Below are 27,526 nucleotides of genomic sequence, written 5' to 3'. Positions count from 1 at the left end.
AGGCAGACATGTGGTCCAGTCCTACCTTCCGGAAATGACCCTGTATCTGCCGCAGCCAGGCGTTATGTGGGCGACCCCTTGGCCTGGTCCAGCCACTTGGGTCCCCAACAATGAGGATCTTATGAGCCGGATCACCCTCGGGGAAACACGCCACATGGCTGTAGTGCAGTAACTGATGCTTCCTCACAATGCAGGTAATGTGCCTCATTCGGGACTCCATGAGCAGCCGCTCATTCGACACAAAGTCAAACCAATGGTACCCAAGGATTTTCCAGAGAGACACAGTACCAAAGAAGTCCAGTCTTCATCTCAGGTCACTGGATAGCGTCCATGTCTCACAACCATATAGTAAGACAGGAAGCACCAGGACTCTAAAGACTTGGACCTTCGTCCCTTTGCATAGATATCGGGAGCACCACACACCCCTTTCCAGCATTATAGACAGTAGGACATTAAGGACTTGATGTTGTTTTGGAAGAACTGAGTGGATAGAACTGGGGGGGTATTTTCCATATGTCGCTTAAATCATCCGAGATCAGATACCTCATCTTGGATGAGTCAATGCCAGTGAAACTCATCCGAGATAAGTCGGTTTTTCAAACGCAGCCGTGTGGTAGATTAGTTTAGCTGGATCTAATCATCCGAGATGAATGCGCGTGCCCGCGCTGATTGAAAAGCCCATATATATTGAGTCTAGAAAACATGATCAGCAAGTCTTTGATAGGCTGTAACAAAATGATGAAAGAATGGGCACATTTTTTTCCACACAAGCGGAGTAAGACCTTTTATGTGAAAATGACATTCCCTGCAACTGACCCAACAAAAAAAGAGGGCTATGGAACATACCTATGGCACACATTGAGGACAAATATATGTAATGACCATCCTTTACCTGAAATGAAGTGACCACTGCATCCTGCCACTGGTTCTGAGGAGGAGCTTCCCCCTGGAATGCCCTCAGAAACAGGGCGATGGGCATTTTGCTGGAGAGCCAACTCTTCTGCAGGGGTTAGGTCTGGACCGCGTGGACCTACACCTGTTTTTTGCTTGTCTGCCTTCTTATTAGCTTTAAAATTAAAGTTCTTTACATTATATATGATTCTTTATGTCAACAATTCTTTAAATAGTTATATACCAATATTTACCTGTTTGAAGTATATTCTTGTACTTCACTTTAACTTGTTCTCATGTTCTCCTTGTGCTCACGTTTGATCGGGAATTATGACATATTAAATAATAATTAATCTGATACATAGGAATGAAACGCTGCTTTCACTAAGTACAATGCACACGCGTTTAATTTGTCGACCACTTTTTGCCAGCCGTCTTTTCTGGTTTGGGCTGCTTTTGCAGTGTTACCCCTTTTGCATATTAAATCTTGAAATTCTTCATGTTCTTTGAATAAAAGGTCTTGCTCCGCTTGTGTGAAGAAAAAAAAAATGCGCCCGTTCTTTCGTCATTTTGTTACAGCCTATCAAAGACTTGCTGATCATGTTTTCTAGACTCAATATATATGGGCTTTTCACTCAGCGCGGGCGCGCGCATTCATCTCGGATGATTAGATCCAGCTAAACTAATCTACTACACGGCTGCATTTGAAAAACCGACCTATCCCGGATGAGTGTCACCGGCATTAACTCATCCAAGATCAGGCATCTGATCTCAGATGATTTAAGCGACGTACGGAAAATACCCCCCGATTAGGAAACTTTAAAGTCATCAACAAACACGGAATAAATTAAATTGGAGCAATAAAATAGTAAGGTGTCAACAGTTCAATCTCACAGACCTGTTTCATGAGCAAGTGTCAAGGAAAGCATGGTGAGTTTTGTCAGACAGGAGTCACCCACTGTATTCTCAACTTCAGTTGTTGCCATCAGGTTACAAACTGAAGAGTGCAAGGATAACAAGTGACCTATCCAAATACTCTTTCATTAATCTTCTAAATACATTTCATTTTAATAAACATTCACAGACTTAAATTAAAAGGATGAGCAGTTGGCATTTGCATCAATTATCAATCAAGTGCAAATAAATGTTGGTTTAATTTTTATGACTAACATGTTTGATCTAATGCTTCACCATATAAGTATTATGCTCATTGCTAAATTGTATTTATTTCCATTAAGTTTATGTTTGATGGTTGTATTCTTCATTGATCTGGGAACACTGGGGCTGTTAAAGGGGGCTCTTGCCTGATGTCCATGTAGCCAAGCACAGAAGTGACCCCAAGAGAGGATTTGCGGAGGAGTGTCAAGTCAGATAGAGAGTTTGAGCAGACGGCTCAGAGGGGGATGAAGGAGGGAAGGCTGTGAGGCAGAAAGTGATAGAAAGTGACAACAGAGTGCTTGGTTTACTTTGTGATCTGCTGTTTGTATTTAATTTTCAATAAATGTTCCATTATTTTATATCTTCCCTTCTTGACTTTACAGTACTGAATACATGGTGGGTGACTCGCAATGACATGGAAAATGTGACAACTCTAATAACTTAGCCAGGAGTTAAAAAAACTCCTTGTTCTGAATCCCTGCCAGGCACTGTTAGTGTGGTGGTTGCATGTCTGAATGGGTTTTCCTTCCTCATCCTAAAGACATGTGAATTACAGTAGCACCTTACCTCATACGAGAAAGTATGGGAGTGTATGCACATACATATTGTGTTCGAACAGCACCTCGTCCTTGACTGGATGCTGCCTTGTGCCCGATGCTTAAAGAGCAAGGTGGGCAACCATTCATTTTTAAACCTGGATAAACAGGTTAGAAAATGAGGAGAATGGAAAGATCTGTAATTGCAGATTGGTAGAAATGAGGTCCCTGGCCATGGCACTGTCATGACAATGGCTAACACTGAGGGTCAAGGTTACAGTTATATAAAGCATGCCTGTAGCCAGAAGCGTCACAGTCTCTGATTGTGTGTATAACTCATATCACATCATGAAATGAGCTAACCATATCAGCTGCTTCTCCTTCCTAGAATGTGCAGCAAATTCAAGAGATGAAAATGTAAATTGGAGTGCCAGCTGCAGACTTTTGAACAGGGGTTATGAACAGGGAAATCTTGTAAATTATCACATCAGTAAAATAGGTAAATAATGTTTACATGCCCTGCGGTGGGCTGGCGCCCTGCCCGGGGTTTGTTTCCCGTGTGTTTGGATTCAGCGGGTTGGAAAATGGATGGATGGATGTTTACATGACAGGTCAGATAATGCAGGCTTGCTTATCCAAGATTTGGCAACTTACCACGGTTGTGAACTGTCAGCTGAAGCATGACAACGAAGAAATGCAACAAGCAGTGAGATCGCAGTCTTGTGGACTCTTGTGGACCCCCGCCCCCCCCAAAAAGAAATATGTGGTGAACACGGCAGAATGTGACAGAAGGGCACACACAACAGAAGGCATACTACAAGACTAAACATCTATCTATCTAACCGAGAATGCTAAACCGGATGATGGACGCAGGCACATCCGGCCATGGGCCGTAGCTGCAAAAAGACGTACTGCGCAGGCGCAAAAACAGTCCGCGAGAGGCGGATGAGGAGCCGCGAGAGGGGGACAAAAGAGGCCGCGAGAGGCGGATGAGGGGCCGCTACAGACGGACAAGACCACAGAAAAAAGGAGTGAGCACAGAAAAAAGACAAAAAAGGAGAAATGACGCGCAAGGAGCACCGAAAAAAGGAAAAGGCACATAAAAAAGTAGTCAAATGCAGGCAAAGCACGAAACATATTGCACACGAAACTAGACCCCAAAAAAAAAAAAAGAGGCTCGCGCACAACAGCAAGGCAACCCCCCAACCCCTACAGGCAGCGGACAGGACACACACCAAGAGGGGGATTCAACAAGCCCATGGAACACAAAAAAAAGAACACAACAAAACCACCCCCACAGACCCTACAAGCAACGGACGGGACACACACCAAGAGGGGGATTCAACAAGCCCATAGAACACAAAAAAAAGAACACAAAACCACCCCACAGACCCTACAAGCAAGGGACGGGACACACACAAAGAGGGGGATTCAACAAGACACAGGAACACAAAAAGAAAGAAGACGCTCGCGCGACAACAATCCTCAACCCCCACCCACACACACATCCATAAGAAGTGACACCCAAAGCCACATATTCTAAAGTGAACGTCAACACCTTCACACTAGACAGCATAGGTGTCAGCATTGGTGGATCTCCTTACAATAAAGCACTATTAACCGTTCAACTGCAGAAAAGGAAACATATTAACAGTGACTGCGATCCTCCTTATTACTTATCCATATTTCGCATGCTGAGAAAGAAACAAGTCATGAATACATGGTCACGGGTACAAAACGAAAAGGAAAGGATAACAGGAACAAACACACGAAAACGAAAGAAACAACAAAATAGACGGCTATGCAGCATAGGTGGATCTCATTACAATAAGGCACTATTAACCGTTCAACCGCATCCATATTTCTAAAAGAAAAAATGTCTCGACTCCAAAAACGCAAAGCTCAACTACAGCTTCTAACTAACGATGTACCTAAAAGTAAAAACTTTATGAACTGCATTAGATCCTACAATAGTTCATTTGCTTTTGCATCTAACGGAGTAAATATCAGGCCACCAAAAGGCAATGGCCCATACTACTTTCGCATATGTGCACAAATACTGAATTGCATTGGAACAGTGCACCCTGAAACAAATCAACAACGCAAATATGCACAAATCTACATCCTAGATCCACATGACGCAAACTATCAATCAAAGTGCTGCATCGCAACAGTCACGGATTCAAAACGAAACACCTCCCGTCTCAGACATACGTTAACGGCAAGGAAGGCTACAACAGGCTTTTCACACAGCACAGGCAAATCGATTACAGCTCCAAAACAACACGTCCCAAATACTACACATGCAACAACGCGCCTCTCAAACGGCACAAGAAAAATATACACCAGGAAAATTCATTCGGATTAATGAATGTCATTTGCAATCATTGTCATTCAGTTCACTTCCCTGAAGAAACAACTGGCAATACAAGTAATACATTTACACGTTGTTGTCAAAAGGGTCAAATTAGACTGCCTTCTTTACATTCATATACTGAATATCTACAAAAGCTTCTAACTAACGATGTACCTGAAAGTGAAATCTTTATCAACTGCATTAGATCCTACAAATCGGTATCCACTATGAACATTAACAGTGGCACTGCACATGACATCCGTCTTGAAAAAATGTTAATTATTGATGAATGTACAATGGCATGAAGTCACTTACTCAACACCATTCATAAACTTCTACAAACGTTTATGAATAATAATATTCGATTTGGATGAAAGGTACTTTTATGAGGAGGAGATTTTAGACAGTGCTTAGCTATTCTTCCAGATGCCTTGCACTCAGCTATTGTTCAGTGCACCTTAAAATACGCAGACAATTGGCATTGCTTTCAAAAGATACAGTTAGTAAAAAAGATACAATGTCCAGAACCAAATCATAACAATTGCTTATTACAACTGAGAGATGGTACACTCACCAATACAGATGGACTTCAGCCATATATTATTACAATTCCTCAAGCCTTTATCTGCGACAACTTAGTTACAGAGAGATTTGGAACAGCAATCTCATTAGACCAAATGCCCCTTTTAACACAACGCACTATATCAGGTCCAAAAAATATTAATGTGCAAAACATAAATACCCAAGTCATTCCATTACTTCCTGGAGAGACACAACTCTTTCTAAGCTCTGACAAACTTGACTCTGATCACAACAATAACCATCTTCATTGACCTTACAAGTTCTGAGCTGGAATTACCTTTTACACTTAAACGGCGTGTACAAAGAAATTTTCAAATAAACCTTTACACTGTGCCACACACTTTATTGTTTGCTTTCTATTTGCATCATCTACACCGTCACACCATTCTATATCTCATTCATACATCGCGCTCTTTGTCATTCCCAACACCAGGGGTTGGCGAGCGAAGCGAGCAGGGGGCGGAGCCCCCTAGTGAGCTTATAAACTAAAAGCCCATAAAAAGTGTGATTCTTTTTAATGTGGAAAATCATAGAATCTTAAAGAGCATTGTAGATTTTAGAAACAGTATATGAATGGTCTCTGTGTTCTGAGATTTTTCAGGTAAGGAAGACAGAATTTCAAGATTGGTATGCTCACTAAACCTGGAAGTGGACAGTTTTGACGTGTTGCATGGTGCAAATAGGAATTTTACAGAAACAATACTGACCCTATGAGCACTGTTGCCAGGTCTGCGGTTTTGTCGTCCAGTTGGGCTATTTATGATCGTCATCTGTGGGAAAAAATGAGCCGTTGCAGGTTGCGTTTTTTTGGGCTACTTTTTTTTTTTTTTTTAAATACTGTATTTTGGGCTATTTTTCCAAGTCTCCACCAACAATTTTTTTTACCATATTTTTCATCCATCTGGCACCCCTCACCCTACTATTCACACAAGTAAACGTTATCTTCTGTTGTAAAATGTACCAGTTTTTGTGTGATGGTATACACTTATTCTATTCAATAACCCAATAGCCCCCCCACCCCCCCCTTGGGCTTTGATGTTATGTACCTAACCAACCCAAACACTGAGATTCCAAACTCCCCAACACACACTTTCCGGTATATCATTTGTCTGCCTTAGGCACTGGGCTCTTTTATTGGCCAAATTTAATATTTTTAAGCTGTGGGCTTTACATTTTTTAGGAACCTGGTAACCCTGTCTGTAAGATTTATTGTCTGAGTATCTCTCTAAACATGGAATATTAAGGTTTTTTGTAGTTTAATTAATTTAGCATACTCTAGTATTGTAGGTGTAATAAGTCTCTTATTGATCAGCAATTTTATTTTTGCTTTCCTACTAGCCATTTATGTTAACTCAGGCTCATATAATTATTATAAAATTTGTATTAATAGTCTACATTAACTATTTAGTCTTTTATAAATGCTGGAAGCTGCTGGTTAACATGACATGACATCCTACAACCTATTTAATACAATTCAGGATCATGAAGAATGGGGGGTGGGCACTGTACATAGGGCAGAAAACAGTAGCATGTGGGGTGCCAGTCCATCAAGAGCCCACTCACAGACACCCACACAGGGTCAGTTTGGAATCAGTTACTCATCTAACATGCATGTCATTAACTGCAGTACCCAGAGAGAAACACACACCAACACAGGGAGAACAGGAAAACTGCACTCAGTAAACGCATGGCCTACAGTGCAACCTACAATCCAAGTTAGTGCTGTAGATGGTTGTAATCTTAGAACAAATAATCTGGCTATTACTATTCAAGGTGTCACTTTTACATGGTTTCTATATTACTTTTAGATTGAGATCTATGATGGTGCAGAGAAGAACCATCTTGGCATATTATTCTACTGAAAGTATTGATCTGAAAAACAGTAGATGGATATGAAGAGGGGGCTACGGTCAGCAACAATGCTTAGGTGTGCTATAGCATTCGAGTGACTTTCAAAAGGACTCGAGAGCTCTAATGTGTGCCAAGAATACACTCCTTACTATTAGACCTACCTCTGCCAGCCTGTACTGTTGAACCAGGATGTTAATGTAGCTGAACAGTCTTGGTTATGAAAAGTCAAATTTAAGAAGTCATACATACAACCACCTCATGTTGTTTATGCCACATTCTGACCCAACAATCTACAGTCTAACTTTGGTTATTACACATGTAGTCTCACCTTCCAGTTCTTCGCTGACAGGACTTGAACTCGGAATGGTCTTCTGCTACTCTAGATCATTCACTTCAGGGTTCCATGTGTTGCTCTATTGTGGTCTGTCTTGCACCATGAACAAGCCTGGTCATTCTCCTTTGAGACCCCTAATTAACATTATAAATATAAATAATAAATTGACATTCTCTGCAAACACTAGTGACTGTACTGCATACAAATACCAGTAGGGTAGCACCATAAAACATACCTAGATCATGCATCTTGCCTGTTCTAATGTTTGGCCAAAAAGCAATGAGACACCTCTTGTGCTGCAGCCACATACTTAGCTGTTAAGTGGTACAGGCGCAGCTAGTAAAGTGACCAATGAGTGCATATTGTCTAAATGCAGCTCTCTGAAGGTTTCAGCACTATTTTTGATACAGTATATGATTGTCTTGTAAGACTGCAACTCACAGTAACATCTTAGCCCTTCAGATTTTTTTTTCCCCACAGAACTAGGACTACACTCTGAGTGTTAAATCACTTGAATTCTTTTTGTAGTTGATGATTACTAAAACCATTGCTCTGAAAAAGGCATACAAGAGAGAACTACTACTGGTACATTTCACTTATGTCGCTTTTTATAGTGTCAACTGTAAACTACAGGAAGGCTGCAAACACCCCATACATGCTGTTTAACGTTTTCCACATTGACAGTTGGATGTCAGTAAATCATTCTCTGATAGCTATTTGTACTGTAGGTCTTCGACTGTTGTTCGCTACAGTTGAGAAATGTTTTCTTTCACAATTACCCAAAGCAGACATGAGTTAGTGACTTCCAACAATCAAAATAGATGATAATGTCCAGAAGGACACAAGAAATGATTAAATGTGTGGAGAAAGGAAGGGAGCATACAGACTACTTCTAAAAAATCATCTTGTACAGGAGCAATGAGGCAACCCTTTAGAAGTGAACATTAAGTAGAGCTATGCTACACTGTGCTTTAGACCTCTGAAAAAATGAGTACTGTACATAAATCTAAAGCATTGCCCTTCTGCATACGTAGTGTTAGTGATGAAAAGATGCATACAAAGACAGAAAATTACTTTTATTTTTTTTGTTTTCTCAGGTAACAAATATCTTACATAAACATCTTTTCCATTTTGTTCAGAGGTCCCTTTTGAACAAAATTATATAAAAACAAACACTCCATCTACCTAAAATGACTTTGTTCACAAAAGGTACAGAGAAAATATTTTGGCATTTTTGATGATTTAACACTCAGGTAAAAATTAAATATTTCAAGGCTTTTGTCAGAAAGTAAGCCAAAACCCCAAATTTTATTTTTCCAATGAGAAATATAACATCTTCCATGGCATAATGTTTACAAAAGTCTTGTGTAATTGAAAAAAGATGTGATAAGGTAGGACATAACAGTTTTTTCAGAGTAGCTTGTCTGGGAACAGTGTCTCTTTTTAGAAAGATAAAACATTTCATATTCTGCAACTCTCAGCTAACAAGAAAAGAAAGTGCTGAAAATGGCCTAGTATCCCAATAACCTCTCTCTGGAAACCATGTGAAAAAATAAAGCACATAAAAGGAACAAAACAGGATTATATACAGATATTTTAAAAAGTACTGCTTGATTAGACAAGTCCAGTGAATGGCACCATCAATTGAATGAGTCCATTTATCTTCTCAAGGTCAGACTTTATTAGCACCACCTTTGGATTCTAGGACACCAGCCCACAGCACCAGAGGCCAGGCTCCTGCTAAGAGATTCTTGATGAGGTGGGCTTTGTGGCTGTGGCTCAGGTAGAGATCTACTGGCATCAGCATGATCAAGATGTAAAGCCAGGAGTGTCATTCTGAATCAGACAGAATAATTACTTCTTCTGGGTCACACTGCGTGGCAACACTCACCTAAAAAGATATGACAGCATGTTAGAAAACAAGATGGTGTTCAAGGACAAAGTTACTTGACATTCACTCCATACTTTTGAGTCACTGCTTTAGCTTGACGGTTTCAGAATTGTAATAGAAACTACAGAATTATAAAGGTTAAACACTGACTCAGTTTAAACCACAAGGAGTCACTTAATCTGCCTTCTTTCTGTAAAAGTGGCCATGACCACAGCACTGGTCCAATCATCCTATTTAAATGCACTACAGTGATCCCTCGCTATATCGCGCTTTGCCTTTCGCGGCTTCACTCTATCGCGGATTTTATATGTAAGCATATTTAAATATATATCGCAGATTTTTTGCTGGTTCGCAGATTTCTGCGGACAATGGGTCTTTTAATTTCTGGTACATGCTTCCTCAGTTGGTTTGCCCAGTTGATTTCATACAAGGGACGCTATTGGCAGATGGCTGAGAAGCTACCCAACTTACTTTTCTCTGTCTCTCTTGCGCTGACTTTCTCTGATCCTGACGTAGGGGGTGTGAGCAGGGAGGCTGTTCGCACACCTAGACGATACGGACGCTCGTCTAAAAATGCTGAAAGATTATCTTCACGTTGGCTACCTTCTGTGCAGCTGCTTCGTGAAGCGACATGCTGAACGGTGCTTCGCATACTTAAAAGCTCAAAGGGCACGTATTGATTTTTTTTATCTGTCTCTCTCTCTCTGCTCCTGACGGAGGGGGTGTGAGCTGCCACCTTCAACAGCTTTGTGCCGCGGTGCTTCGCATACTTACAAGCCAAACAGCCCTATTGATTTGTTTGCTCCTTTGAAGAGGAAGATATGTTTGCATTCTTTTAATTGTGAGACTGAACTGTCATCTCTGTCTTGTCATGGAGCACAGTTTAAACTTTTGAAAAAGAGACAAATGTTTGTTTGCAGTGTTTGAATAACGTTCCTGTATCTCTACAACCTCCTGTGTTTCTGCGCAAATCTGTGACCCAAGCATGACAATATAAAAATAACCATATAAACATATGGTTTCTACTTCGCTGATTTTCTTATTTCGCGGGTGGCTCTGGAACGCAACCCCCGCGATGGAGGAGGGATTACTGTATATATAAAGTATGAGGTCTTGATTTTTCACTTCAGATATTTCAGAAAACACAGTGAGCTCATTAGCAAACATGTCTCCTGAGCAGTGAGGGGAATGCCACTTTTAAAAGTAACTTTAGTTACATTACTCATTACTCACAGAGAAAGTAACTAAATGTTACATACAGTAGTTACTTATTATAAAATGCAATGAATTATAAATAGCGCATTACTTTTGTGTTACGTTTTCTTCTTTCGGATTTAAAATTGCACATTTCACTGGCTAGCATTTGTTATTAAGTCTTAAACCCGTATACAGTATGAAGCATCATGTAAGTGACTAGAAGCAAAGCCAAATACGATCATTTTCTTGCATTTCACAAATACTTTTAGTGTGCTGTTAAGTAAATAACATCCATCTTCTTTATACATCCTCGACCTGAGCCCTTGACGATTTGCAGTCTGCACACTGGCCACTGCATCACCTGATCACAAAGTTTCAACATACAGTATCTATAGCTACAGTATAACATCCAAACTACATCAACACATTTGTTACTACACTGCACACAGCACATTCTTTTCATTTTGGTTATGTAACTGAGCCCTGAACAGGAGCAGTGTACCGGTGTTTCTTGCCTCACTCTCAGAGATGCTAGGATAACAACAACACAAGTATTTTTTTACTTGAGAAAAACAAATATCATGTTAAGTTACTGGTTTCATTAAAAAGTAATCAAACTATGTAACACACGTTTGTTTTAATGTGTTACCCCCAACACTGCTCATAACATTTTACTGCTCAGTGTAGTGCTCTACATTTATGTCATCAACATAAATTTAGGGATTTCTGAAATCCCTAGGGCGGAGTGGTGACTCTGAGGTTAAAGACCTGTGCTGGTATCCAGAAGGTTGCCGGTTCGAATCCCCGTCACTGATCCTACTCTGCTGGGCCCTTGAGCAAGACCCTTAACCTGTAATTGCTCCAGGGGCGCTGTACAATGGCTGACCCTGTGCTCTGACCCCAAGTGGTATGCGGAAATTAACAAATTCCTAATACAAGAAATTGTATAAGGCGAAATAAAGAACAAAAAAAAAATAAAGAACAAAAAATACTGACAGACTATTTCATCCAGAAGAAGTAATAATGCAATTGCCTGAGTATTTTTTAAGCATCTTTGTGGATGCTTCCACCGTTTTCTACCCATGCCAGCTGAATGTGAGTGTGAAGCCAACGTAGTGCAATAGATATGCACAGACTAAGAAATCCTTAAGTATAGCCTGGTTAGGGGTTTCCATGGCCAAATAAAAGGGTTTCTTGCAAAGAAAACTATGTGTGTTAACCCAGCTTCTCAGAGGCCAATATCCCGCTTTCTCTTTTTTTCTTTCTCTTTTTCTTTTTCTATGTAAGTGTGTACATTACATTTCTGAAACTGGGTTTCTCTGAACACTGGATGTTAAAGTACATGTAAACACACTCAGTTATTTTAAACTAATTAACCACATGTCAGAACTTTACATTCACCAGTTAAGGGTGACAGGTTGTATAATGAAGTGTTGTCAAGTCAAAAAAAAAAAAAGACCGCGTGAAATCTTGGTTAGGACAAGATCTTGGAAAGCTTCACTCTGTTTTTGCTGAAGCTATGCAGTAGTGCCATAAAACATAGAAGACTACTCTTATAGCAAGACACTAATGGGGGCAATAAATAGTGACACAACATCTTCATTCATATACCTTCTTCTTTTTCTTGGAAGGCTGGCTGCTAGGACTTGGCTGTGAACTTGTCACTAATGAGGAAAATGGACATTCTTCTTGTGTGGTATCTGCAGCATGCAGTGGGCTTATGTCATCTGGACCAGGTGGGCTACTTGAAAAGACATACATGTCCAAAGGGATACTGTCTTCATCAGCACTGCAACATAAGGAATAACAGTTATAGCAAAGATAAAAAAAAAAATTGACTTTACATAGCATACAGCATAACATTTTCAAACTGGTTAGTCCAATTCAGCTTCGCCATAGTCACTGTCTGTCCTGGAAGCACTGTTCACAAGATCGTTTTTATCAGTTCAATTCTTAGTGCAATAAAATATAAAATCTAACAATGGTAAAAACTATATCCAAGGCTTATTTATCATATACATGAGAGTAAAAAAGCAAAAAAAAAAAAAATCCATACCTGCTCACAAAGGGTTTATTCTCCCTGCTCTCTTTGCCATTCATATCTAAGCATTCTGTATGTATTAAGTCTACAGAAGAACTCGCTTTCCTTTTTTTTGCAGTTTTCCTAGATGAAGAAAATGTACTTGCTGTTGTAAATAATGAAACCGATTGTGAAGATGGTGAAGGAGGGTGTGGATTTTGATTGTCAGAAGGCAATGGGCAGGAACTGGATATCTTATTTTTAGTGGCTTTAGGGGAATCACATATCTGAGTGGAAAAACTGTGATGGTTCTGTTCAGTTGTGACTGTAGGATTAGATTCTCCCGAAGTAGTGCTGGGGGACTGGTTTCTGTCCATTTCATAACAGGCTGTAACTTTTTGAGGTCTGTTTTTCTCAATACCATTTTTTGCCATGTCACTTTCTTCTAATCCTTCTTCATCCAGCTGGCTAGAACCAGAATGGTGTGATGCACTTCCCGTTACTACACTGGGTTTATCTAAGACTTTATCATCTGTAGTCCTTTCTTCACTAATCTCCTCCTCATCCTCCTCCTCTTCCTCCTCATCAGGCACTTTCAACAACTGCTCTTCTTTCTTTTCATTGTCACTTTCCATGTCGTTTTCAGAACACGAGGATTCAATTCCTAATTCTACAAACTGATCTGTATCACTTCCCTCAAGTTTACCATCTTCATCTGGAAAGGAAAAGAAAAAAGAAAAATAATAAACCTGATGTAAGAAATCATGTTGCATCAATAAAAGATTGGTCACACAAAGAAGCTGCAGACATACACAAGTCACATATTGTTATTTAAAGAACATTTTATGGCTCAGGCCAGGATTGCATATAAAAGTAAATTTCACGGTTGTTCTAGCCTGTGATTAAACAATAATTTTTAATATTTAAAAAATGTATGATATTAAGCTCCTGTAATCATAATTTTTAATATACTGCTTGTTATATTTATATATTTTGAAATAAAGACAAATGGTGATGGGCTGGATTAATGATTATATAGATGATCCGAAAGCATACAAAAATAAGCCAATAAAATATCTCAAAAATGTATATATTATAAGCGTGTATATACATTCAGAGGCCCTTAGGTTCTGTACACCTGCTTTTAAACACAAATAGCCAGATCATTCATGTGGATGTAACACAAAATGTATAGCACACAGACAAGATATTTATATGTTGTACACCCAGGTATTAGAATAGGCAGGACAAGTGATGTAAGTGACTTTGGCCATTATATGATTGTCGGTGTCTGACATGGTGGTACCAGTATCTCAAGAACAGGCATTCTACTGGGATTTTATTTCACTGTAGTCTCTAGAATTCACAGAGAATGGTGTGATAAATATAACACATCTAGTGAACAGTACATCTGTCAGCCAAATCACCTTGGCAAAAAGAGAAGTCAGAGGAGAATGCCCAGACTTGCTCATGCTAATAGAAAATGACAATAATACCTAAATAATAGCTATTTCAACACACCGGACTTGAAGTGAATTGGGAACCGGAGGCAGGAGTCATGTCGGATTCAAATCCTGTCAGCTAATAATAAAAGAAGATGTTACAATTGTCATGTGATCACCAGAAATGGAGATCTGACAATTAGAAACATGTCATTTAGTCCGACAAATATTAATTCCTGCTGTGATATGTAAATGGCAGGGCAGATCTTTGCATAAATTGCATGAATACAGCAATCTATCCTGCCTTATGCAAATGATATAGGATGGTGTTGGTAGTACACTGGTATGGGGAACTCAGCCTCTTAACACTTGAGAGTCTTCTGAATGCCAAAGCATACCTAAGCATTTCTGCTGACCCTTGTATGACCAATTTAAAAATTAATACTTAATGCACAATAATGTGTCATGTCATAAAGGGCACATCACCTCAAGCTGGCTCCACGACCTCCAATGGTCATTACTCGTTACTCCAATGGCTTTCACTGGCCCCAGATCTTAGAAAAAAGTGCACCTTTAAGATGAGGTGGAGTGAGAGGTTTGTAGTATGAATGTGTGGACAGAAATCTACAGGAACTGAGTGACAGTATCAAGTGATCATGTGCCAAAATCCCATCCTTAAGGAATGTTTTCAGCACCTCAGTTCAAAAAATTCAGGCTGTTCTGAAGGCAAAAAGAAATCCCACACAGTACCAGATAAGTATATTTACAAATATTGCCACAAAGTGTATATATTCTGACTGACTGCATGGGTTTTTCTTTTGTCTGACCAATTCAAGTTATATGGGCCTTTCTTTTTTTTGTACTCGGATAATAATTTTCAAGAAAAAACATGTCCGTTATCCTAGTCCCAGACACACACCTGCCCATTCTGAATCATCTCTCATTTCAATGCTCTTCTCCAGCTCATCTTCAATATCAGGTTCTGAAGACAAATCTTCCTCCTCCTCCTCCTCTTCTTCTTCTTCTTCTTCTTCCACCTCCTCCTCTTCCACTTCTTCTTCTTCCTCACTGCCTTCACAGCCCTTGCCAGAAGCTTCTCCCTCACTTTCTTTATTCTTTACATGATAGTTTTCTTCATTCTTGGTGACTAGTTCCTTGTCCTTTGTTTTTTCTGTACACTCTTTCTTTATCGGCTTGGAATCATTATCCTGGAGAAATAAATATTACTATTAAAAACTATGATGCTAAAACTTAATGCAAGAAGCATAAACTTATGTGGGTTTGATCATGATATGCTGAAAATGTTAAAATCAGGCCTATTTGTACAGTAAATGATAAATAAGGTCCATTATATGCATCATCCCAAATGTACAGCGTCCTCCATAATGTTAGGGACAAAGACATTTTTCCCTGATTTACCCCTCTGTTCTGCATTTTAAAATTACAAATAAAACAATTCAGATGTGACTAAAGTTCAAACTGCAGAGTTTAAGGGTATTTACATACATTTCAGTCATACCATATAGAAATTACAACACTTTTTATGGATGTTGCCCCCGTTTCAGGGCACCATAATGTTTGGGACAATTGGTGTCACAGGTTTGTGATTACTCAGTTGTGTGTCATTACTTTATTAGTGCAGGAATAAGATACCTAGGCTTGCTTCTACCTACAGACTACCTCTGGAGTCTGTCGTTGCTATTGTTCAACATGAGGACAACAGATGTGCATATGAAAGTCAAAGAACCCATTATGAGGCTGAAGAACAAAAATAAAACCGTTAGACACACCGGTAAAAACTTAGGATAGCCTAAATCAACTGTCTGGAATATCATTAAGAAGAAAGAATGCACTGGTAAGCTTAGTAATCACAAAAGGACTGGTAGGCCAAGGAAGACCTCCATTGCTGATGAAGGAGGAATCCTCACTATGGAAACGAAAAAGCCCCAAATGCCTGTCAGACAGATCAGTAACAGACTTCACAAGACAGATGTGGATGTGTCAGGGACTACTATCCGCAGAAGACTTCAAGACAAATACAGAGGCCACACTGCAAGATGCAAACCACGAGTTAGCCACAAAAACAAGATGACCAGATTGCAAAAAAGTACTTAAAAGAGCCTGCAGAACTCTGGAAAAAGGTCTCATGGACAGAAGAGACAAAGATGAAGCTGAATCAGAGTGATGAAAAGAGCAAAGTGTGGAAACAAGAAAGAACTACCCAAGATCCAAACATACCACCTCATCTGTTAAACATGGTGTTGGGGGGTGTTATGGCTTGGGCATGTATGGCTGCCACAGGTACTGGAACAATTACCTTCATTGATGATGTAAACTGGTAACAGCAGTTGCACAATGAATTCTGAGATGTATAGAAACATCTACTCAAGATCCAATAAGTTTCTCCAAACACATTGGACACCACTTCATCCTACAACAACATAATGATCCCAAACAAACTAAAAACAAAACTAAAAGGTGGCAAATTACTGAATGGCCAAGCCAGTCACCTGATTTAAATGCCTTCCATATGCTGAACAGTAAACCTAAGGGGATAAGCCCCCGAAACAAGCAGGAGCTGAAGATGTCTGCATTAGGGGCTTGGTAGAGCATCACCAAAGAAGATATTCAGCACCTGGTGATGATTATGAATCACAGACTTCAAGCAGTTATTGCACTCAAGGGATATGCAACAAAGTACTAAATATTACTGCTTTAATATACCTACCACTACTATGTCGTAAGCATCATCGTGTCCTGAAATGGGGGCCATGTATTTATATAAAAAAAAAAAAAAAAAAAAAAACGTTCTCATTTCTACATGGCGTGACCAAAATGTATGCTGTGGCAAGTGGCTGGGGGCGGTACCCAGCTGGGATGCCTGGAAGGACCGGAAGAGGGACTACACCTCCTCTGGACCACGAGGGGGTGACCGCCCTGATAGCTATGGGAACCACGGGAAAGGAGCTTGGAAGTTCAACCCTTTAGGTGCCCGTGGTCACCGCCGGGGGTGCCCTGATACCGGAGGAGCCCTGGCCCTCAGCACTTCCTTCCGGGCGTCCCGGCTGGGTGCCACCCCCAGCCGCTTGCCACAATGCAAATACAGTAATCCCTCGCTATATCATGCTTCGACTTTCACGGCTTCACTCTATCGCGGATTTTATATGTAAGCATATCTAAATATATAACGTGGATTTTTCGTTGCTTCGTGGGTTTCTGCGGACAATGGGTCTTTTTACTTCTGGTACATGCTTCCTCAGTTGGTTTGCCCAGTTGATTTCATACAAGGGACGCTATTGGCGGATGACTGAGAAGCTACCTAATCAGAGCACACAGTTAAGTTCCTGTGTGCTGATTGGCTCAGCGACAGAGTGCTGCATTAACCAGGAAGTCTCATCTCACACATTCAGCATTAAAGTGCTCCTGCTACTGCTTCAGGGGCCGTGTCCAAACGCCAACAGAAGATGCAAATGATTGCAGAAAAGGTAAAAGTTTTGGATATGTTGAAGGAAGGGAACAGCTACACCGCTGCAGGACACCATTACGGCATCAATGAGTCCACGATTCTTTTTATTTAAAAAGCCGCAGTGTCCTTTAACCAGGGCGCAAAACGAGTTGCAAGTGGACGTGATAAGGCAGTAGTCTGGATGGAATCTGCTTTAGGGATTTGGATTGAAGAGTGCTGGAAGAAGAACAACGGCGGTGCTACACAGTCGCCTGAAGAGGCTTCTTTAGAAGAGCTGTAACACTATCCTTTGTTGTGCAGTAAAATTAAACTCATCGTTATCGGACAAGTCGTCGTGTCATTGTTGATGAGTAACCATAATTAATTATCTACGTACAGTACTTATTACATGTACATAGATTAGTGTCACTGTACACACATTTTACTGTATACAATTTTTCTTGCATTGTACGTATTTATTGCTGGTGGCCTGTCTGTCGTAATGGCTGTAACATATGTGATATCGGAGATGCTCGATATCTTTAAAATAATATTTAGGTTTTACTGTATATAAACTGTGTTTACATACATAATTTCAATGAATCTTACCTAATATCCAAGAGAATACAAAGGGTTTATGCTGTATAATTGTGCGGGAAATGTTTATAATAGTGTGGGAGAGTTTATAAGGGCTTAAAATATATAAAAAGAACCATATGAACATATGGTTTCTACTTCACGGATTTTCACCTTTCGCGGGGGGTTCTGGAACGCAACCCCCACGATGGAGGAGGGATTACTGTACCTCTAAATGAAAGTCTGCAATGTGTACTTTAATGGTGTCTGAATTGTTTGATTCTAAATTTTAAACTGTGCAGCAGAGTGGTAAATCAAGGAAAAATGTTTCTGTCTCAAACATTATGTAGGACACTGTATTTCCTATGGTAACAGACTGAGATAATTCAGTGTTCACTGCACTGTCATTTTTGTGTATAGTTTGTAGGTTGATTTAACGTAAACAGTGTTGCAGTGTTCCTTAACGTAAACAGTGTTGCAGTGTTCCTTACTAAAGAGAACTGGTCTTCTTCCCTTAGCCCACCTACATTTTTTATGGAAATTGGGCCATTCTTCATTTTTTTCTGCCTGAAGAAGTCACTGGTTAAGGAGCAAACCTGACATGGACAGCCTACCAAATTAATGTTAATAGTACCACAACCAAGACTATTCTTTTACCCTAAAGAATCACTGGGACCACAACAGCCTTTGACAGAAAATATAACATCTGATACACTGTACAATAACTCTGTCAATTCCACTGGATCAGGAAAAATAGGTTTACAGTTGAAAAAATGGAAATGACCCATATGGACTGTATATTAAATCAAGTTAAACCATTGCAGATGAAAGCAGATATACAAACTAAAAAATTCACCTATTAAAACTGAATGCATGCATATTCAGGGTTCCCACTCTTTTTAAGGAATCATTTTCCAGGACATTTCGAGGAGCTTTTTCCAGAAATTCATGACAGGATCTGGTCATACAGTCATACACTTTAGTCGCAGGCTTAACGCCATTTTAATTTCTCTTTGATTATGCAGGGACTTAGTGTCACCGATATGCTAAATTACATAAAGGCAACACCAATTAATGCACTGATGTATAATGGAGTTGTTTGACCTCTTTTTGTTATACACTGTTTTAAACTGCAAAACTCTTTTAAAGAAATAAATGCCTCTTGGATTGTGGAAAACTATCCAAACACTGACATATACTGAGCAATTCCATAATGTTCAGTATAGAGCTGTTGATGACACCATGAAATAGGCTACCATAGTGACCTAATTTCAGTAAAAGTTACTTGCATATTACATATTATGTCATTGTTTGTATCAAATAAATTTATGTACAATGTTTGTATTAAACAAAACTGCATAAAGCCAATTTATTGCCTATATCATGTGTATGATGCCTATAACACTAACATATGCAACAATTGGCACGCGACAAAACACAGTCAGAGTTAACTTTCAACTGGTAGCTTTACTGGGAATACAGCAGCTGTAGAATTTGCATAAATCAACGACAAAGATTATAATAAAGAACTTATCTTTGTGGGAAAAGAAGCAAAATACATCCATTTTAAATCATGATAGCCTTGCCATCAATTCCTGAGTTGAAAACTTGGTTAAACTAGAAAGAATACTAGGAACAAAGGATAAGAGCCTGAACTCCAGTATATTGGAAAAAAAACAATCTATAAGTCACTGTAGTGTAACCTATGAAAAAGGCATCTGGTGTAGGCCTAGGTTTAGAAACAATGCTGGTGTTGCTCCTTGAGGTCTGATAAAACTGCATCTAGACCGATGACATCTTTCTTTTTTTCAGCAACACTTTTACAATAGGCATTAGATTTTGTGAGCAGTGTAAAGTCCTGTTTTCTCTCAGCCTTCTCTGCCATTGCATCTGCTTCTTCTTGCATTGCCTCAATGCTAGTGATTATTTTCTGTCTCTTTGCTGCCACTTTTTGATTTCAGAGTGGAGCTCTTCTCTTTGCTTGTCATTTTCAGGTATTGGACATATCGCATCCTGGCATTTCTGCAATGCTGTAAGAGGGGCTTTGGCAATACTCCATCAAATGAGCCACCAGTCAAAGAATCATTTATAAATATAATTGCCTATACATGTCTCAGTAGGTGGAGACATTGCACAGCAGAGGCCACGACCTAGCTCAGCTGTCATCATATCTAGACTTACGAACAGCAAGCTGTTTCAAACAGAAAAATTAAAAAGCGAAAACAGAAATAAAATTCCAGGACAAGAAAGATTATTTCCAGGACATTTGGCCATTTCGATCAGTTTCCAGGTCATTTCCAGGACGCGTGGGAACCCTGATATTAAACAATGCAGGGAGCAGTATGTGTGGTTCACAAAGTAACTGTGTGGAAAGAGTGGAAAACTTGAGGAATATAGTCACATTTATATAGTATATTAACTACATTTAAATTAAGTTCAAGAAAACAAATATTTAAAAAAAAAAAAAAAACCAAAAAAACACAAAAATGACCTGCAGAGGAAATTAAGCCTGTTTTTCTGATTTGGTTAATTCCATGTCAAATCATCACACTGATTTGGTCATATGAGTAACCCATGGAACATGAAATTGCACATGTCTTGGATCAATATTAAGAGAGGTTTAAGCTATTAAAATTTGAAATTATTGCAGGTTTGGGTTTATGATTTTCACTGGCTATATCTCCCCAAGTATAGGTTGCACAGAAATGGTTCTCATATCGTTTTAAAGTTCTGTTTCGCATAAATTCTATGCTATCCCCAAAATGAAAAATTACCATGTTAGGAGCGAATGTTAAAAAATGAATTATGAAAAAAAAACTTTTAAAATTGGTCAATTTTTTTTAATTTTTTTTACTAAAGCTAGCTTTTAATGCCATGAACATCTCCAGAAAATTTGGTCTTTGGTTTTTGAGTCGTTGCTGAGCTATCCACATTACTAACCGAGAATGCTAAACCGGATGGACGCAGGGACATCCGGCAATGGGCCATGGCCGCAAAAGACGTACTGCGCAGGCGCCCCCCCCAAGCAACGGGAACCGGATGGAATGCAACGTAAAATAAAAAATGAGGCGTCGCGCACAGAAAAAAGGAGTCAGACCACAGAAAAAAGGAGCACGAAACCCATTGCACATGAAACGGGACACACACAAAGAGGAGGATTCAACAAGCCCCTAGCACACAAAAAAAAGAAGCCGCGAGCACCACACAAAGCCCATTGGACACGAAACGGGACAGACTACGGACATAGCACACGAAACGTACACAAAAACGACGATTCAGACCCACGACCACAGTAACATAAATAACAAATGACACACAAAGCCCCATTTCTAAATGAACCGTCCGTATTAAACATACGTCATCTCAACACGTTCACAATATGCAGCATAGGTAGATCTCATTACAATGAGGCACTATTAACCGTTCAACCGCAGAAAAGGCTCCATATTAACAGTGAGTGCGATCCTCCTTATTACTTATCCATATTTCTCACGCTCAAGAACAAACAAGTCATGAATTCACGATCACGGGTACAAAACGATACCGCTCGGATAACGGGACCAAACGCAATTCACACTATGCAGCATAGGTGGATCTCATTACAATGAGGCACTATTAACCGTTCAGGCGCAGAAAAGGCTCTATATTAACAGTGAGTGCGATCCTCCTTATTACTTATCCATATTTCTAGAAGAAAACATGTCTCGGGGCAGCGAGGGGACAAAATAAATAAACGCAGACGTCTACACCGCGCATCTCAAATGCCGGAAAACAAGCAGGCAAGGCTCCAAAAAGAGAAAGCTCAACTGACCGACATACAAAAACGGGCAAGGCTCAATACAAACAATGCACGCCGTAAACTACAACGGGCTTCTCACACAGCACGGGCAAATCGATTACAGCTCCAAAACAACATGTCCCAAATACTGGACATACAACGACGCGCCTCTCAAACAGCACAAGCAAAACATACACGTCACGGACATCAACGACAGACACCTGCTAAACGATTGCGCCAGTTAGCTGACAACGCGTTCAATAATGAGTCCACTATTCAGGAAAATTCATTGGGATTAATGAATGTCATTTGCAATCATTGTCATTCACTTAACTTCCCTGAAGAAACAACTAGCAATACAAGTAATGAATTTACACGTTGTTCTCAAATGGGTCAAATTAGACTGCCTCCTTTACATTCATATCCTGAATATCCACAGAACCTTCCTAGGGTTACCACTTTTAATACAAAAAAATAAGGGACGCATACTGCAGCGGGGGCCACATCCGAGTGCCAACAGTTTGCAGACTCTACTTAAAAGACCCGCCCTCCTCACTGGACAGTTAAAATGACCAATCAAAATAACGATGACATCAAGTATTACCCAATCAAAAGTAGGAAAGGAGGCATCTTCATAAAATGCGTGTGGGATGATTTGCATGAGACGCTGCTTTAAAAAAAAGGAAAAAAAAAATACAGGACAAAACCCGTCCTGTATTAATTCAAAACGGGACGCGCAATTTCATTCTCAAATACGGGACGATTCCGTATTTTACAGGACGGGTGGCAACCCTGCCCATTACTAAACGAACCGTCCGTATTAAACATACGTCATCTGAACACATTCAAATTAGGCAGCATAGGTCGATCTCATTATACTGATCCACTATTAACCGTTTAACCACAGAAAAGGCTCCATATTAACAGTGAGTGCGATCCTCCTTATTACTTATCCATATATCTAACGCTGAAGAACAAACAAGTAATGAATTCACAATCACAGGTACAAAACGATACGGCTCAAGTGACGGGACCAAACACACGAACCCGCATGAAAAAAAAAAAATACACGTCAACGCATACAACGAGCTTCTGAAACCCCGGAAGAAAAAATGTCTCGGCTCCAAAAACGCAAAGCTCAACTAACACATTAACAGAAACGAGCGCAGATGGACAGACACAATGAAGGTACACGCATACAGCACGCGTCTCAAAGTACTGCATCGAAACAGGCAAGGGTTCAAAACGAAACACCTCGAGTCTCACAGATACAAAAACGGCAGCGAAGGGAAAAAATAAATAAACGCAATTCATGAAAATTCATTGGGATTACTGAATGTCATTTGCAATCATTATCATTCACTTAACTTCCCTGAAGAAACAACTAGCAATACAAGTAATGAATTTACACGTTATTGTCAAAAGGGTCAAATTAGACTGCCTCCTTTACATTCATATCCTGAATATCTACAGAAGCTTCTAACTGACGAAGTACCTGAAAGTGAAAACTTTATGAACTGCATTAGATCCTACAATAGTTCATTTGCTTTTGCATCTAATGCCATCCACTCACTTACTCAACACCATTGATAAACTTCTACAAACGTTGATAAATAATAATATTCCCTTTGGAGCAAAGGCACTTTTATTAGGAGGAGATTTTACACAGTGCTTAGCTGTTATTCCACATTCCATGCGCTCGGCTATTCTGCAGTCCACCTTAAAATACGCAGACAATTGGCGTTGCTTTCAAAAGAGTTACGGAGATATTTGGAACAGCAATCTCATTACACCAAATACCCCTTTTAACACAACAAACTATATTATGTCCAAAAAATATTAATGTTGATCACATTAGTAACCAGGTCATTTCATTACTTCCTGGAGTTGCACAGTTCTTTCTAAGCTCTGACAAAGTTGACTCTGATGACGACAATGACCATCTTAATTTCCCCTACATGCACAACTTTATTGGCTTCCTATATGCGTCATCTACACCTTCACACTATGCTATATCTCATTCATACATCACGCTGTTTGTAATTTCAGAACACCAGGGGTTGGCGAGCGAAGTGATGGTTTCATATCACTAATGTGCCCATTTGTGTGTTGTGGGGCCTTGTGAAAGGCAATCAGTCAGTTTTTCATGGGGAAACACCCCTCAACACTACAGCCTCTTCATTCACATGTTGCTGCTTTGTGTTGTTCGTTACACCATAGGGAAAACAAGTTGTTTTATTTGTTGTATATACAAATGGCCTCAACTCGGCTGGCCATAAATCACCACATGACTATACAGTCTTCTACCACTGGCTACATTGAAGGTAACAATTTTGAATTCTATGTGTAGTACTAGGGTGTTGTACCGTGTTAGCCATTATGAATGTAGAGAAAAGCCAAGCAAAATGACACCTTTTATTGGCTAACTAGAAAGATTACAATATGCAAGCTTTCGAGGCAACTCAGGCCCCTTCTTCAGGCAAGATGTAATCAAAAGTAAAGTATGTCACTATACACATTAAAAGAACATAGTCTCATAAGAAACAACAGTCTGCTCTGCCCTTTTATATATTTCCTCTGTGTTACAAGACCAATCTAGCTTGTCTTTGATATGGACCCGCACATACCTGTAGCAGTTCATCACTTCTACAGCCACTCCCTGAATAGTTACTGGACACAGATGCTCTGTTTTTAGGTGAAAGTCAATAACCAGATTCTTGGTTTTGCTGATATTAAGTTGCAGACAAGTCTTTCTGCACCACGAAACAAAACTTTACACCCGACTCCTAATACTCTTTTTCATCACCCTTGGTAATACACAGCTTTTCAGAATCATCAGAGAATTTCTGCAAATGACATGACCTGGTGTTATACTTATATTCCGAGTTATACAGAATGAAGAGAAAAGTACACAGGACTGTTCCTTGTGTTGATCCAGTATTGTTCACATCTATATCAGTGACACAGTTCTTGTGACTCGCACAATGTGGCCTAACCAAAAAATAGTCAATTATGTAGGACACCATAGGCTCATCCATCTGCATATCCCAGAGATTACCCCTTAACAGGTATGGCTGATAGAAGATAGTGAGGAACGGCACTGGAGAAATCAAATTACATAATGCTCACAGTGCTGCCTGCGTTGTCCACATGGGAATAAGCCTTGTTGAGCAGATAAGATAATTGCATCTTCCTGTCCAGTCTTTGTTGGATAGGGAAACTACAGTGGGTCCATGTGGTGTTTCACAAGAGGAATCAGAATCCAGTACCTCCCAAAGGTCTTCATGATGTGAGACGCAAGTGCCAGAGGTCTGTAGTTATTAAAATACCCTACAGACTAATGACTTTTTTAAAACAAAGGGTATGAATGAAGAAATTGATTGTATGCATTTATCTCTATAGGCAAGAGATAAAAAAGGTTATTTAGCAAAAGACTGAAATTAATTATGCTGCAGCATAGGGATTTCCTTTTAGAATAAGATGCTATATTGCTTTATTTGGCACATGTTTTTAGAGAGCCATGATTAGTTTCAAATAGGGTAATAAAACATTAGATATAGGTTAGATGCAAAATTAGATGCAAGGCTAGAACCAGTCGCACTCCTCCCCCCACAAGGCCAATTTTAAATTGCCTAATTAACCTAACAAATATGCATTTGTGAGTGTAAAGGAATCTTCTGATTACTGCCTGGACAGTAGCAAATAAGGTTGTTAAATATTGTATAAAAACATGAGGAGGATATGTTATAGTTATAAGGAGCAAGAGAGGTAAAAAAATGTTTTTATTAAAACATTAGTGAAAAGACAGAGTAAACAAGACACAAAGAAGTATTACTGTAATCAAGCAGTAAAATTAACAAATTCAATGAAAGAGAAATCATACTATTACCCATTCTGAGCCACTTGAACATGTTTGTAGCTTTATGGCAAGACCAGCCCTTTACAAGAATTCACAAGTACAGTAGAACCTCTGGTCACGAACTTTTCCGAACACGTACAAATCGGGTTACAATCAAAAAGTTTGCCAAAATTTTGCATCTGTTCACAACCACGCGCTCTGGTGGCGAACAAAAACACTGGCGGCCAGTTTCCCTACGCGCCAATGATTTGCCATTCTCCGTTTCCCATTTTCTTTTGTTTGCGTATACAGGGCCTAACAAAGCAGCTGATGTTGCAAAAGGAGTTACAATGCTAACTAAGTAGAGGCCTCAAGTGCTGGAAGAGGTGAAAAACTGTTGCTAGTGTGGTTGAACGAGAAGCAACTTGCAGGGGATATGAGGCAATCATGTGCGAGAAAGCCAGGAAGATTCATGGCGATTTGCTGAAAAAAAATCCTTCTTCAAGTGGCAAAGGTGAGGAATTTAAAGCCAGTAGAGGATGGTTTGAAAAGTTTTGCAAGAGAAGTGGCATTTAATTTTTTTTCCCTGTGCTTAAAACTCATAAAAAGGTCTAGCACGAATGCTTACAATGTTAGTTTTCTCTGTTGTTCAAGGTTTTCTCAGTGTTATTCAATGTTTTTACATTTAGTTTACTATTACACTGTGCATTCTATGGTATAATTAACTATTTTTGTGCTTAAAAAATATATATTTACATACAGTTCGTACAGTTTGGAACGCATTAACTGTATTTACATACAATCTTATGCGGAAATTACGTTCGGGTTGCGACCAAATCAGGTCACGTCCAGAGTTTTGGAACGAATTACAGTTGTGACCAGAGGTACCACTCTACAGCTAATCAGAAAGTGAGAAATCCAGGACTTAAAACATTAACAGAAGGACAAGAGTGATAAATTAAGAACAACTCGTTGGATAAATGGGAAGAAAGTAGACCTCTTATAACCATGAAGTTTGGCCTGATGAATTAACATGAAAGGCAGCAGAACACTCTGATGACATTTTCCAAAACAATGCACAAATAATAAACTAGTATTAGATAATCATAGCCTGAAACAAAAGCACACCTGTACCTACAGAACAATAGTAACAGGCTGCACTACGTTATTCAAGTAGTTATAACAGATGCTTGAACTACAAGCATTCAGGAAATGATTAAAACATGCTAGTATTACATTTTTAATATATTAATAAGGACTTAAACCCTACTCACCTTGTCTTCATTTTTCTGTATGGACTTCTCCTTTTCTAGTCGCTTCATTCGTTCCTCGTGTTCTGTTTCATCCTGCATTGTTGCATATTTTACAATTATTTCATCAATTCTAGAAACGGACAGTGCTCTGTTCTCTCTAAGTTTGCGAGACAGAGAATGGTCAGACAGCGCTGGGTCAGCATCTAAACAGAAATATACGTATACAATTGTTGAAATGACAGAGACTAAAACAAGAAAGCACAAAAGCAATGACATGAAAAAAGAAAGCCTGGGACATTTCTGATATTGACTTTTTTTAATGAAATTAAGAAGACAGGCATGACACTTTAGGCTCCTTTTAAATTAGGACCACAGGTC

At 39.5% G+C, this 27,526-nt stretch overlaps 1 protein-coding gene across 1 annotated transcript in view; it reads right to left on the bottom strand.

Moving 5' to 3' along the window:
* Positions 1-8,769: 8,769 nt before the first annotated feature.
* The window catches only part of daxx (death-domain associated protein), a 43,425-nt gene continuing 24,668 nt past the window's right edge, over positions 8,770-27,526 (bottom strand). Inside the window, exons 7-11 of the mRNA XM_028801825.2 lie at positions 27,170-27,351; positions 15,178-15,466; positions 12,853-13,531; positions 12,408-12,585; positions 8,770-9,599 (exon numbers count right to left, since the gene is read on the bottom strand). Coding sequence (XP_028657658.1) covers positions 9,540-9,599; positions 12,408-12,585; positions 12,853-13,531; positions 15,178-15,466; positions 27,170-27,351 — 1,388 coding nt within the window. The 3' untranslated portion in view covers positions 8,770-9,539. The remainder of the gene's footprint in view (positions 9,600-12,407; positions 12,586-12,852; positions 13,532-15,177; positions 15,467-27,169; positions 27,352-27,526) is intronic.

Source organism: Erpetoichthys calabaricus, chromosome 1 (assembly GCF_900747795.2).
Source record: "Erpetoichthys calabaricus chromosome 1, fErpCal1.3, whole genome shotgun sequence".
In the NCBI taxonomy this organism is placed as follows: domain Eukaryota; kingdom Metazoa; phylum Chordata; class Cladistia; order Polypteriformes; family Polypteridae; genus Erpetoichthys; species Erpetoichthys calabaricus.
Note: the sequence above shows the minus strand (reverse complement) of the source record. Positions and strands in the feature narration are given on the sequence as shown.